The sequence below is a fragment of the Anser brachyrhynchus genome, assembly GCF_964034855.1.
Source record: "Anser brachyrhynchus genome assembly, chromosome: 11".
NCBI lineage: Eukaryota > Metazoa > Chordata > Aves > Anseriformes > Anatidae > Anser > Anser brachyrhynchus.
Genome location: NC_137706.1, coordinates 21,837,711 through 21,852,823, shown reverse-complemented (window position 1 = coordinate 21,852,823; position 15,113 = coordinate 21,837,711). Strand labels below are relative to the sequence as shown.

At 42.8% G+C, this 15,113-nt stretch overlaps 1 protein-coding gene and 1 long non-coding RNA gene across 6 annotated transcripts in view; one reads left to right on the top strand and one right to left on the bottom strand.

The window, feature by feature from the left end:
* The window catches only part of GOLM2 (golgi membrane protein 2), a 23,038-nt gene extending 19,734 nt beyond the window's left edge, over window positions 1-3,304 (top strand). For both annotated transcript variants that reach the window (XM_080551601.1, XM_080551600.1), the window contains one exon: window positions 1,559-3,304. In XM_080551601.1, coding sequence (XP_080407727.1) covers window positions 1,559-1,632 — 74 coding nt within the window. In that variant the 3' untranslated portion in view covers window positions 1,633-3,304. The remainder of the gene's footprint in view (window positions 1-1,558) is intronic.
* Window positions 1,158-15,113, bottom strand: LOC308176207. Of its 4 annotated transcripts, none has more exons than XR_013938139.1 (3): window positions 7,062-15,113; window positions 5,682-5,791; window positions 1,158-4,886 (listed from the first exon to the last, which is right to left on the bottom strand). It is a non-coding gene; the product is annotated as an uncharacterized lncRNA (long non-coding RNA). The 4 variants fall into 4 exon arrangements; XR_013938140.1 differs by having other exon boundaries at window positions 1,158-5,791; window positions 7,062-7,194; window positions 8,020-15,113; XR_013938141.1 differs by having other exon boundaries at window positions 1,158-5,791; window positions 7,062-8,390; window positions 8,568-15,113.

Sequence of the window (15,113 nt, the reverse complement as noted above, 5' to 3'; positions counted from 1 at the left end):
AGTAAAAGACTTGCTGAACTTGTTGAGAGATGCAACTGATGCCAATGACTTGAGCTTTGCTTTCCATTCCTGTGAACTAGCATATTTCCTGAATATAGAGAGACATCGTGAGCTTTGAAATGCAGCAAAAGATTAATTAAAACCAACTGAGCTTTCAGGACTTTATGATTTATTGAGTGAAGAAGGCTGAGGACCAACAGAGATACCTCAATTATGGCAGCTAGAATAACATATTTAAAAACATTTTTGTTTTTACATTGAATTGTATTGAAGTGTATTTCCTTGACTGATTGTGTTTGTGTGCGTGTGTCTGTGCATGTGCTACAGTAAATGGTTATACTGAGGGTGCACAAGTTTGGGGTTTTGTTTTTAATTTTATGATTTTCCCGGAGGCTTAAAACCCCAGGAAGAGAAGTCAAGAAGTAGCACAGAACAGAGTGGTAGAGAGAGACAGTCATTCAGGATCGGAAGGATGAGATGGAACATCTTCATTCTTCCAGCCAAGGACAAAGTAAAAACGCTGCTGTAAATGTGAACCAAACGCAGCTGGAAAAGACGTGGAACTCCCAAATTGGCCATTTTGCATCAGTTGCAGGACTGCTTACCATGCATTGCCCCTGCTGTGCTCTCATCTCTGCTGCTGTGTATTTCCTGGCTGAACTACACATTCAAGAGTATATGTCTTGGCTGGTGGGCTGTTTATTCATCCTGTGGTAGCCTGACAAGATGGATTTCTTTCAGTTGGGAAGAGTGGTGGTGAGGAATGTATCACTGATTCCTCAGCAAGGCTGAGATGTCACAGATTTCCATTGATAAGAGGTTTGAAAAGGTAGAGGGTTGCTTTTTACGTTTTAAAGTCCGTCTTCAAATTTTACACTCAAGCCTGAGATGCAAGATAGCAGTATGTAAAAATGTTGACGGCAAAGTCAATTTGAGCATTGGTTAAAGAAAAAAAAGCTTTCCCTGGGAAAGGTGCCATGTGATAGAAATTGGAGGATACCATTTTTCAAACCTGGCAAGCAGGTGGGAAAAGCCTTACCTTACCCCTTTGCAATCTATTCAGAGACCTGGAGGAGAGACAATGACTTCTCTATGCAAGTTGCATGAGGTACCCAACGTTTTGTAAAGTCTTACAATGTTACAATGTAAAGTCTTACAACTCTAGAATGGGTTAAAAGTTGGTGATACAACTTTTCAAAGTAGTTGACTTTGTGGTTGGGTTTTAGTGGGAGAGTTTGAAACATTTAAAGGAACATTCTCAAATTACAGTAGTAAGTCTAACAAGTTCTACAATCTCTTAAGTCAATAAATCTGTGAAACACACTTGTAATAAAGCCAAGGATATTAAATAGTGTGAAGTCACAGTTTTTCAGAGGGGACAACTCCCAAAGTGCTGACAGCTGGACTTGTAATTGCAAGCCCATATGCCTCCTCCATATTTCCCGATGACTTCATTCCCATAACCAGACAGAGCCAATTCAATGTGGATGTAGAAAGCACGTTTAATATCTGTTTCAGTAGTATCACATCAGATTTGGTCTGAATATTTCAATTGCAGATGATGAAGAAAGAGATCTACAGAATGACCTCGTCGATTACGGCAAGCAACGCTTCGGTGACGGTGTTCTTTAAAGCTTGAATGAAACAGGAAATGTAGATGAGAAGAGATCTCAACTGAAGAACTTGAAGTGCTGCAAACTGAACCATTTTTACTTCAGTGTTTCATACTTTAAAAGAAACTGATAATAAACCCGATAAGTATACTCAAAGTTAGTGAAGTAACAGAAGGAAGCAGTTGTGTACATATGTACATAGTTGTACTATTGCAAATTGTATTAAAACTACATTTTTGTTGTTACATTGAGCCAATTACTTAGCCTGTACCTTATCTGTAAGAATCTTTTCATCTGAAACCAATATTATAAATATGGGCTGAGCTGTTTCTGCAAATTAGAAAACTTTGTAAACTGGAGAACTTGTACAGTTTGTATCTCATGTAACAAATACACTGTGGAAACAATGTACAGCCAAAGGACTCCTTTTCTACAGTAATACCTGTATGAGCAAAAATACTCCGCTTTTTTCATGAGTGCTGTGTTTTTGTATTTTGCAGGTGAGCTACCAGTTGAGAATGAAAACTGAATGTTTAAAAAAGTTGCTCCTTCCTTAATGTAACTGAGGAAAGATACAACAGTGAAGTAGTCCTCAGAAGCAAGTACCGTTTTAAGTCTAATGTCCAGTGACCAAAACTCATAGCTACAGCTGGAAATCAGTGATAGTAGAATTTCAGTAATTTGATACATCCTGAAAAAAGTTAATATCTTATTTTAGAAGGTAATATAGATAATTCAACACAGCTCGTAGGAAATTTTTGTGTACGTGTTAAAAAAGAGCAAGTGTTATAGTGAGAAGCAAAGACAAGTTTACATCAGCTTTGTAGGAACCTTGTTGGAAGGAACAACCCCTCCCCTCAGTAAATATGTTGCATCCACCGTTTTACTGTTTCAAGAGCCTCCGTCCTGCGTCACACTCACTCGAGTTAATTTACAATTTAATACTTTGATACAGATCTCTCTCGACATCTGCCACGTTCCATGTTTTGCGTTTCTATCTCAGACGAGTTTGTAAGTTAGATACTTTTTGTATTATGTGTTTAAGCACTTTCTGAATTTTACGGAAATGATTCAATTGATGTACAGTAGAGGAAATTAAGGTTATTAACCCAACCTGCTTCTCCAAAAGGGCTACTGTGAAAAGAAATTATAGGACCTTTGACTTGGGTGATTGTACTTTATCTCTGCACTCAGGTTCCAATTTCAAATAACAGTTAAGGTTTGCTCGATGTCATTTCAGTGGACCTATTAAATTTCAAAAGTTGTACCTTTTTTTTTTTTTTTAGCTGTAGGGATATTCTTCTAATGAATCTTCAGTATACAAGAAATAAAAAATTCAAATTCTGGTGATGCATCTCAAGGGTTTTGTTGTGTTGTTTAAGGCTTGAGCTCTTCATTACATCCTACTCGTGGGAGGCAGATGGGGGGAATAGCCCTTTGCATGGTGTGATATCCTTTCAGTTAAAAATAAAATGCTGAACCTCCTCCAAATTAGACACCGTACTAATACCACACAGTAAGTATAAACCTGTACCAGGATCCTAAGAATAGCAGTCTTCAGTAAATACTGTATTTAAGCACTGCAACTTTTTGTTTGTCTTAATGTAATTTCGCCCTGAATTAGGTGTTAACTTGATTCTTCTAATGAAAGCAACGTATATGGGTTCTAATAAATTAAGTTGTTCAAAGTTTGTGAGGCTTTCTGGCTTTTTTCTTTTGCAGCAAAAGTGTAAGTCAAGGTGATTTTTGACTTTTGAGAGTTGGATTAATTGAGGCCTTCACCGAAGCTGAGGTATTCTGGCACATCAGCAGTGGTTACAGCTGTTTGATAAAGGCCAACTTCTGGGACGGGGCATGAGATAGAGAAGTCACTACGTGCCCTGAATGTGACAAAAAACTAAGCTTGGAAGGCAGTACAAGCATACGTTCCCTGGAACGTTTTAACCCAAGAATGAGCTTCACGCGCAGTGACTACAATTGCAGACCCCCTGGCGCTGAATAAAAACTTCTTTGGCCAGTCCTACGCAAGTCACTCCGGTGCCGCATGTTTGCACCCCCTGAACCATGGGACTGTTGGTCAAGCAAACAGGTTACTGTGCGGGTGTACGTGGGTAAGCGTACAACAGTCGCGCTGCCCTTTGATAACTGGCCACATGCACACCAAAGTCAGCAGCCTTCTGGTGTTATGAATTAATCTGATTTCCCATGAGGAACGTATGCTGAGAGGCAGGTGCTTACGTGGCCACCTGGACCGTTTTCGGGTAGATTCTGTGGTCATACCCTGCCTCTCTTAGGACAATAAAGAGCTTTCTCTCCCTGTAACATGATGGGGAGCTACATTATCAGAATTTTATTTTTTAGCCATCTTCTAGAATGTTGAACCTTCCAGTTTATTTCTCTGAGTCTGCATGGGCGTGGTGCTTTTGAAAACACTGACCAAAAACCCCTTCTCTATCAAAAAGGGGAATGCTCTGCTAATGCTCAGGGATCATCTTAGGGTGTTCACTGCTGTGACTGACCTCCACAGTGACATGCAGGATTCTTTAATGTGTTTTTTTTTCCTGTTCATTCTGATTTTCCATGAAACCTGACTACTTATATATAGTACAGAATTACATTATCCAGTACTTTTAAGCAAAATTGTTAAATAACTGATGTTTAAAAATAGATTAATTTGATAATTATAGCCCTGCTAAAACTATTATATGCATAATCAATTCATTACTGCATATTAACTTTTTTGTTTTCTTGTATGCCACAGGTCTCATGTTAAGATTCTTTAGATCTTCTGATAGCAAAATAAAACCACTACTCACGCCAGCTTTCGATGCCTTGCTGCGCCATTGCCCTTTTATTACCACACCTCACTTCTGCCATGAATTGGTCTGGAGCAGACCACGCTACCTGACAACCCACACCAGCGTTGCAGGCGTGTTTGAGCAAGGCTTAGTTTGTAGGGCAGCACTAAGCGTACGTCTGCAACAAATTATTTGTCATATGACTACTCCAGTGAGTGAAGCATAACAAAGAACTCCGCTCTGCTTTTCCCCGTCCCAGAAACAGCCTGTGTCTGCAACCACATTACTTACAGGTTGAAATTGATCAGGCAAGAGGAAGAAAAATTCTTCATTCTATTTTAGTAAGCTGGTAAGATGCCAGCCCAGATGGCCATTTGGCCTCATCCAGTACACTTATTTCTTGCATTTTTCTATCCTATTCCTTGAGAAACTGGTATTCAGTTTCATGGCTTCTTTCATAATCGCCCAGGGAATCCTTAACACAGAAGGGAAAAACGCAACAAAGTTATGAAAGGGAGCCGTGAGAGCCTGTCCTGGATGAAAGTTTCATTCCTGGCTTGGTTGGTGGCTCCTTGGCAGGAGCAGGAGCACCGCTGCTGATGCACCGATAGCGCTCAGCAAAGTTTTGACATGAGGCAAACGCTACCAATTCCCTTTTGCTATTTGGAAAGTGCCAGCAGACTTGGACAGCAAGCTGTACGCATGAATTGTAGGTTTGTTTTGCCCCTATGTTTTGGGAAAATATTTCACTTCAGCGGAGCCCATACCGAAACACAGTTTGATCCTAGTGGGTATCCTTTTAAGGAATCTAATTTAGGTCGCTAAGCACTTTACCCTTCATTATTTAGTGATCCAATGTTTAAAGAATTTTATTTCTAAGGGGAATTGTTCTGTCAAACAAATTCCACTTTGGTGAAGAAGAAAAAAAAAGTCTGTGTTCTTTTGGGAAACTGCCAATGTTTTTAGAGCAATGTTCCTTATTTTTTTTTTCTTTTTTTTGGTGGCTCCATTACAGCTGTTTCCTACGCCATCTCCTCGCACAGCCATGTGGCTGCTGCTGCTTCCTCCACCCCACTAGCTGAGCCCTGCAGCGCCTTTGTTCCCTGTGCTCCTTCAGGCCAGCTCTGCCTTCCTGCCCTCCCCACAGCGCCTGCCGTCTCTGGGCTACGCCAATGCAGGCTCCAGGCTCGTAGCGAAGTGCCCCAGCGTTCTCTTGGCGCTGCCTTTCCCTCCCCCTTCCTTGCACCAGGCCTTTCCAATTGCTTCACACCTGCAGCGCCGACCTCCCGCTCCCTTCTCTCCTGACAGCCGGGAACCACTGCTCCGGGGACGTGGGACGCTCGGTTCATACTGCAGAAAGACACTGAGCCATGGCTTGAGCTAGAAAATACATTCAGATGTCTGAACAATCAAGCTGAAGGCACAAGACGACAACTAGAGGTGTCTCCATTTTTCACAAATTCCTGGAGCTTGTCCTCAGCTTCCTATGAGATTTGCTCTTTGCACACCAGCCTGGGAAGCGGCGGGTCCCACTGCTTTACTCCAATTTTTTAATGCAGCAGCAATGCTGAATGGGGATAACTGCCTTGGCTGTAAGTAGGCTGTTCCTAAAGCAAACGTCCCCAAAGGCAAATAGCCCGAAGAAGTGGGGCCTGCCTCATTTTTACAGGCTTCTAAAGATTCCAAATTCACAAACGATCATTTTGTTGTTTCCTGAGACACCTTATATTTAAAAACAAACAAAAAAACCAACAAAGTGCAAAGTTTGCCAACTAGTCTGAATCCGCAGTTCTCATCCAAAACATATTTTAGCTTTTTTTCAGGAAGGTGAAGGCCTAAAGAAGTGATGAAAATGTGATTGCTCTCAAACACATGGAAGAGAAGATGCTGAACAAAATGCAATAAATGCATCCTTTTCTAATAAAGTTCCATCAAACACAAGCCCACTTTTTAAACACATTAATTAAAAATATGAATCACTGACCTGCCGTTCGCATGACTGTACCTAATATATTCGAAAGAGATATTCTGTCAGCACCACCACTATCAGCATGTATGAGTAAAAACATGAATGACTAACCTATCCTGATTTTATTTTTTAAAACCTAATTTTGAAATCCCTGTGCCATTTTGGCTGAGCCAGTACCTGTTTCCATGGAAATGGCAGCATCCAAAACGTTGACATATTTGAGAGCGAGCGAGCGCTACTTAAACATCTGCTTCCCCGATACCACCAGCTAGACTTTAAAATAAAACTGGCTCTCACATTTGGTGGAGCTGGTTTACAATAAAAATCAAACAGCATCTTTAAACGATGGCCTAGCCCAGATCCTTTTGTTTAAACAATATGTCCAGACAGCGACAGCAGCACGCAGTGCGCTGAATTCTTCTTTTAAGGCTCATGCGTAAATAACTTTTCATCTATATGGCAATGCATCTAAGGAGTAATCTCTTGAAAAAAGCAGCTAACAGGACCGACAGATCTTCTCCTATCTTTTCATAAACTCACACCCAGTTTTCATACATACATTTTCATACACAATTCCAAGTGTTTCGCTTCACCTTACAACTTCGCATCGCTAAGCACTCAGCACCGTCACTGTTAGGAAAATTTTTGAAGTGAGGCAGTGTGGTGAGGACGAGCACCTACCCTTCATCAGAGCCTGGCTTGTAGCCGCGGTGGTGTGAAGAGGCCGGTATTTGAAGCAGAATCCTGACTGCATTTCTTTATCAGCAATCTCTTCAGCCAGCCAGGCACACTGCCCTTCTAGGGGTCACGTTAGCTGAAAATATATTTACACTAAATTTTAAATGCAGTCCTTTAAACTGATAAATAGATAAACACATCGGCTAATAAAAGGCATGGAGCTTACGTTATTTTGACTTTACTAGAAAACAAAAATAATTTGCTTTTCAGTTTTTTTCTACAATGATTTCTTATTAGTTCGTTCTTTTCCCTACCCTCACTTAGGCACCCAAAGAGTAATGGCTCTACCCCTGCATACCGCTGCAAACACACCAGACTGAGTTAAGAGTATTTATTGAAAAAAATGGCTTCCTACCGATTCGAGATCTAAGGGAAAAAGAAAAAGCAAATCCATATGCAATAAGAAAAAATCTATTTTCTCTTATTTTGCCCTAGTGTATATCTGAACAACCTGTATTAACTTGTGAGACACTGCTGACCAACAGCTTCATTCTTTCATCCCTTATTTAAAAAAAGTGAAAAACATTTAATTTTCCCATGGTACCACATTTAGAGAAAAAAATGCCTTAGCTGATAAAACTTGATTTATCCCTCTGCCTCCAATTCTTCATCAAAAAATAAAAAAGAAAAAATAATAAAACATAAGGAACTACTTTTGCAAGTAACTGCAAGCGATCTGAATCGCTGTCGGGGCTAGCAGTGACTACACACACCGTCTGAATTCTCCAAACCATTTTGCAATAGATCATAACATTCCAAAAGTTTGTTAAGGGGCAGCCTGGAGACTTTATTTCCACTTTCATTCCCTACACTTAATTTTTCAATCTACTAATAAAACTCATCCTGGGGCGGCAATGAAATGGAAACCCCGTTGTTCGCAGAGCAGAGGACGGGCACACACCCGCAGTAACTCTGGTAGCAGCACTAAGCTCATTCCTGGCACAAGGCTTTGATTCACGCTGCTCAACTTCAGGCACTCAAAGATAATTTGAGAAGTGTATAATTGTTCTGGGCTTCCTTTTAGTTCATGGCAAGGAACAGGCTCCTCCCAATGGAGATTCGGCTCTCTCCCGTCTTCCATGGAGTACTGGAGCCCCTCGCTGCTGACCGAGACAGACAGGCAGAGTGCCTGACGCCAGGAGGGATCAATCCGGTGAAGGGACTGATCCAACACATTCGGATCTTGCCTTATAAGATCATTTTCATGGGACCAATTCAACATATCCTGAGCAAAGGCATCCTACTAATCCCCATCAAAGAAATCTATCCATCCTACAAAAAAAAAAAAAAAGGAACAAGAAATAAGTATGTTCTGAACGTGTGCACTTCTTTGGAAGCTTTCCACATAATTCAACCCTTTTCTACTTTCCTCTTGCCATTTCAAAAGCCAAGTGTAGTAACTACCACGACTGCCAGGTCACAGAAAGAGTAAACGGAGTAAAAAATTACCGCATTGCCGTGCTGTCTGAAGTTGTTCTGATGTCAGCCAAGAAGTCTTAGGGTGGGTGAAGCCAGTGTTCAGAAATGCCTGCAATACTTCTCCTATCTCAGTCTCCAAAACTTACTTGAACTCTAAAAGCTGCACAGGCTAAATAAACAACTGTTACACGTAGTCCTTGGTGTAAAGGAATAATGGCAGCTGGCCAAACAGCAGACGTTTGGATGCCTTCGTTCTTTAGGGACAGGATGCAAACCCCAGATTTTGGCATCCAGTAGAATAATGGGGTAATTAAAAATATAATGCAGGCTGTGGCAGCAGGGTTACTGAAAGAATTGCTTTCAATGTATTGTGAACTATCTGCACCCACTTAAACATGGTGATCTCTACCGACTTCTTAATTAAAGAATAACACCACCTTACAGCTTCAAAGCACAGTACAGATGTAAACTAATTAACATATAACAACTGCGTGAGGAAGTTTAGGAAAATACTAAATTCCTCAAACACTTTGAGCTGATACCATATCAAAGGCCAAGAAAATTCTTGCAATTGCCCCATTTCCTAAAGATTTCAAATGCAAAATTACAAAAGAACAGAACACCTATACGCTTTGCATAAATAATCAAACTTTAAAAACCCCAATTATAAAAGGCTATACTTTAAAAGCACTCATAAGTCCATGTAAATTAATGTTCGGATGCCAAAAATATTTTGCTCAAGGTCAAACTGAGAAAATACATATTCCCAAGTCATTTTTGATCAGCGAGTGATTGCAGTACTTTGTTTTTATGCCCAGCCCTGAAGAGAAATCTGACTTGAGGAGACATTAGCATACAAATGGGATATGAACTTTCAAAGCTTATGCAACTGCTACTCCATTACAGACGCTCAAATCAATTACATTGTTAAAAATCAGAGGAAAAAATCTTTGTTTCAGTTTAAAATATGAGTACGCTCTTATACCTCAGAGACATAAATGGAATTTGAAGCTGGTAGAAGTTTAGCGTGTTAAGAACAGGGGAAAAAACAACCAGAGTTCAGTCAATGCTCTCCCTGCCGCTATTTTCCGCCCTCCCCTCCTCCTTACTTCCATTTTCCTCTCCTCCTTTCCCCCCCCCCACAGAAAGGGTTGGAGAGGAGACTACATTTTCCTCTCAGGATGATTTAATTCAGTCTTCAAATTAGAGGGATGTTTATCCTGCTTAGCGGGAAAAGCCTCAGCACAGCAACGACCACACGAATTCCAGGTACCTCTGTAATGAACAGATGGAAAACAATTAATAGCAAGCTGAAGACTTTGCTACCAAGAGTGAAGGATGATTTCAATGCCGCGTATTAGAAACCCAAGCACCTACAACAAACAGTTGAAGAAATTTGTTCTAGTTCGTCCCACTATCCAATTTTGTGGGTTTTCAGTAGACAGGTTTTCCCAAAGCTTTCTCAAAGTTACACAGATCCCACAAGAGCTAAAACTCGTTGGTGAACCTAATTTAGTTTAAAATTAGGAAAACCAAGCTGATGGGTAGTATCTCACCAAAAGGGAAAAATTAGCTCTGTATTAAGCAGATGAAAAATAACCATTTTTTCCCGAAATTTAACAGCTGCAAAGAGGATTCTGCTTCCATTTCTTTAAGACTAAAGTGACAATTGACAAGATGAAAACAGACACTAAATAACTCATGGTATATGTATTTTATTAAATATTATTTTACATTTTCATATAGACAAAATCATAACCAGTGAAAAACAAAGTCTGCAGAGCAAAAGGACCCTTGTAAGCATTTTGCAGTACAAAATTACACGTTTTCAGGGATTCACAGCATGATTTGCCTGGGAAATACACCAGGGTGACTGGACCCGAGGCTGTCACGCACTTCTGCTTCAGTGGAGCATTAATACGTGCCACAGACCCTCTGCAGAAACAACCGGTTTTATAAGAGGCATCGTGAACCCCCCTGCCCCCACACACGCGCTGCACTGTTCGAGCCGCCAGAGGCCAAGCCAGGAGTGGAGGAGGAAGAGGAGCCGGGTCCTTACCTTCACGGCACAGCTACGGCGATGCGGCACTGCCCCGAGCTCCCTGCGCACACAACCACGTACTGCTCCCCTCGGACTCTCGGCAATTGGCCTGAACAAACGCGTGTGCCCTTGTGGTACGTGGAGAATTCACCGCCACAAGCTCACTGCTTCCCACGTGTCTTACAGCAACTGAAGCGTTTCCACACTTGCACACAGCCAAACACGCCACAGAACAGCGATTGCTTCAACTTCCACGACACAGGAAAAGATGAAATTTTATTTGAATTCATGACATCGCATTTCCCTAAAACCCTGTTTCTCGGGTAGTAGCAACAGTAAAACAGTACCAGCAGCCTATTATTAAGCTTGCTCAGAACATGCTGTGAATTATCAGCTTTGCGTTTCCTCCAAACAGTGAATTAACAAAAGTGATTAACACCTGTCAAAGCGTTCTTACACTCTCCCACGGCAAAGAAATATATGCAACGGAGTGTCTTCCTATCATACGTTTGCTTTAGGTAAACGTCAAATACCACGAGTTTGTTTGGATACTGGAAAAAAGCTGGATCGGAAAAAAAAAAAAGCCTAGAGAAGGCTCACGGGGATCTCACGCGTGTAAATACCCGAGGGGTGGACGCAGTGAGGTCAGGCTCTTGTCAGCGGTGCCCAGGGCCAGGACAAGGGGCCCTGGAGGCTCCCCCTGGGTCCCAGGAGCAGTTCTGTGCCCGCAGTGCTGCGGCCCCGGCTCAGGCTGTGCCGAGAGGTGCTGGGGGCCCTCCCGGAGAGCTCCAGCACCTCCTGGACGTGGGCTGGGCACCAGCTGGGGGTGGCCCAGCTGGGGGGCCTTGGGCCAGAGGGACCCAGAGGTGCCTCCAGCCTCAGCCACGTGGCGGCTCTGGGAAAATGCTATTTCACTTGAAGCGAGGTTTCTGAGGTCCCTAATTGTTAGCAGAATCTATTTCACTTTTCAGCAGCAGCCCTTGAAGAAATTCAGTAACCGACAACTTTCAGCTTCGTCCATATTACGGAGACCTTCACCAGAAATCATAACTGCAGTCCTTGCTTCAGGATACATACAGAACCTTAAATAGCCTCTGACCCAAGTATTTCAACTTTCAAGTTAAACTTTAAGTAACCTCAGACCTTTCTTTGAAGAGAAGGACCAGAATTTTTAATAGGATCTTTTCTGGAAGAAATTAGAAAAAGTGAGATTGGGTGCTTCCAATAGTCTGCAGTGCTGTGGAGAAATAGTGCAGAGTTCTGCAATAGCTAGAACTTTTTAAAGACTCCAGCACCAAGGATACTGTGTTTCTCTAGTACAGCACTGGTTTAAAGAAAATAGAAAAAAAAAAAGCGGGGCATATATACCTATTTAGTAGATTACACTGGAATTTTCAAGACAGACAGAAAGGGTTACGATACTGATGCAAGAACTTCATGCCGATACAGAAACCAGCACGCTCAATCCCTCGACCTGTATCAATCTCTTCCCACGTAGCACCGATGGGGTTGCTAGTATGGACACTACAGTTTAACTTCTCCAAACTGGGCTTGACCACTTGCAGATGTGTATTTTCATCCCCAGAGGATTGTTTCTTGACCGTAAACACTTCAAAGACGTTCTGTGCTAGATCAAACATACATTTAAGTTGGTTTAAATTTGTGCTTGCCTTTGTTTCTGAACAGGCGCAGAGTACCATCTGAATCCTGATTCCCGTCAGCTGAAGTGTAAGCAGTCAGAACACCACGTCTGGGGCTGTTCCTGGACAGCCAGATTGGATCACAGACGCCTAGGCACAAAGGAGCAAGCAGAGCCTGGTAGCTGCTTCTCATTTAAGTCAAGTGCATGGTTCTGTTTCCCTACTAAACAAAATTTATTCCCTTCAGATAAGCAAGAGAAACAACAAATACTGGAAATAGGTGATTTTAAAAATTTAAACCCAAACGAGAATTGTTTTGTTTACACAACTACCTCTCATAGTCACGTCACAGTTATTTTCACTTTGGCAGAATAAACTGCATTGAACGACTGTGCTCAGAGTAGCGACTGGTACCTACAAATAAAGAAAGATGTTGAAATGCTGGAGAACTGAAAGGGCCCCCACATTATCCAGGGAATAAAACCCTTTTCCCCAGAAAAAAAAAAAAAGCCCCTCAGGCAAGATTTAGGAATGCACCGTCTTCAGCTTATGAAACAGAATTCCAGGCGTGACCTGATCCTTGCGTGTGGGTCCTGACGCAGGGAAGAACAACTCCAGCAGCGTATGACTTCTGAGTCTTGCTGAGAAGTGCTGGACGCAATAGCTGGAAGTTACATTCAAACCTGAAACAAAATACAATCCCTAAAAGCAGACACATGAAACAGCTTCCCAGGAGAAACTGGTGGGCTCACCCATGCTGAATCTCCGTAACGAATAGGAAAGTCACTCCAAAGCAAGTCATTTTCAATGAGCATGACCAGTGTGTAAACAAAAACCTAATAGATCAGCAAGACTTCGGGGCTGCAGGAAGGTGAATTCAGGAGGAAATCATAAAACATGAAGAACGGCCTTTCAAATGAGCATTCACAGAGTGTAACGTTTCAAGAATGTGCAATGCTGCTGGCAACTATGCATTTTTTTCCCTTCGGTTTCTCTGTAAAGTGAAGAAAACACGCACCTAGAATATCTCAGTCTGACAGTCCTTGAAATCTACTGTCAAGGGAAAAACCTGCCGCTGCCAATACACGAGCCTTCTCTGAAGCAAGCACACGTTCCAAGCTTGTAACGCTTCACGTGCATACACGCAGCCACAGCACTATGTAGTGTTTTTCCACTTTACACACAGGCAGAGCTAATACTCCTTGCACGTTATACGTTATTAACACGGGGAACAAGTTTCAGCAGGAGGACCTTTGAACTTTCGCCTTCACAGCAATGCCAATTAACAACACGACTTGTTATAGTCCCACCTGACACGGGACCAAGCCCTCCAACACCAATACCCTCCAGCACCCGCTCCCTGATAATTTGAGGATGGCACAAAGCACTGCGGAAGACATATTTAAATATTCCATAGTACTGAGAAGTACACCTCTCGTTCCCATAAAGATTAGTTTGAACCCTGAGACATACCCTTTAGTATCTCTTCTAAATGTTGTTTTTTCGGCTTTTGTTATAAACGCACTAGATGGTTTTGGTATTCGTACAAATATCTGCTTGCTTCGAATCCTGCCGAATGATTTCCTCTGGCAGCTAGTTCCACTTTAATTACATAGCTTGAAAAAGTATTTCCACCTACCATTTTTCAAAACTCCCACTTTCTGAGTATCACTGATGTCCTTTTGGGCTTGTACGATGAGACATCACAAAGTTATCTTGCCATACTAGTTCCTCTTAATGGACTGACAAACAGTTTAATTAAGTTTTAACATGTCCAAGCTAACCTTTTTCACAGCTGATCATACAAAAAATATTCAAGTACAATGCGTAATGATTGTGCTTAGGAATACTTGAATGCTCTAAAGGAATAAGGCCTGTTCTGAATAAGGACTACACTGTTTCCGCTGCCTTTTTATCACTTCTTTTCTTCAGAAACTAAGGTAAAATTATTTTTATAGTGTCTTCTGCTAAAGAGCGAGTGCTGTGATAAAATTTTAAAACAAATTTTGGCTTCACAGCAGCAGATGTGGTTCAATTTAACAAGCCAATAAATAATATAAGTGACTAGAGAGCTGGGACTTTTATAATATGATGGGGGTCTAAAAGCTAAAATGGGAGTCAACAGGTATTAGAAAAAGAAAACGCACGATACCTGTGGGTTTCTGCCGACTGCTATGTGAGAGAGCGCACACAAAAGCTGCTTTTGTGGAAACATGCTACTTTCAGCACTAACTTCAGAAGCTGTCCTAAGGTCATAAACCATATTAATCTGAGAACCGAAGACTTCTGTTTACAAGGCTCGGTGGATAAAAGCCATCTCCGACAGAAAGAAAAATCAGATATACGAGTTTAGTAGGTTGTAAATCACCAACCCAGCCCTGCCACCTCCCTGCTGTCCTGCACAGGGTGCTCGGGCTGCTTCTCTAAGGCACGCAAATGCTCCAGCAGGCAGCACCCCCAGCACCTCACGAGAGGCTGCCGAAAAGTTGAAAATAATAAAGAAAGTGGGAATAAAGCCCCACGCTAGGCTCCACAGGCGTCTTAAAGCACCCAACGCAGCCCTGCCCGCTGCTGTGGAAGGCAGCAGCGCACAACCCGGGCCGTCCCGAGGGGAGGGCCGGCCGGAGCGTCGGAGGGGCCGGGCGCTTCGCCCCCCGCCGGGCCGGTCTCCAGCGGCCTCCCGGAAAGGCCGGCGGCTGCCAGACAGCTGCGGGACAGGCTCCGGGGGGGAGCGAGGCCGCCAGCTCCGCACCCCGCCGCCCAGAGACCGGGCCGGGCCGGGCCGAGCCGGGGCCGTTCCCCTCAGCCCCCTCGGGCACCCCGCGGCCGCTGCCCCCTCCCCGGGCCCCGCGCCTCAGGAAGCGGCGGCTGCGGGCGGGGCCGCTCCCCTCACGG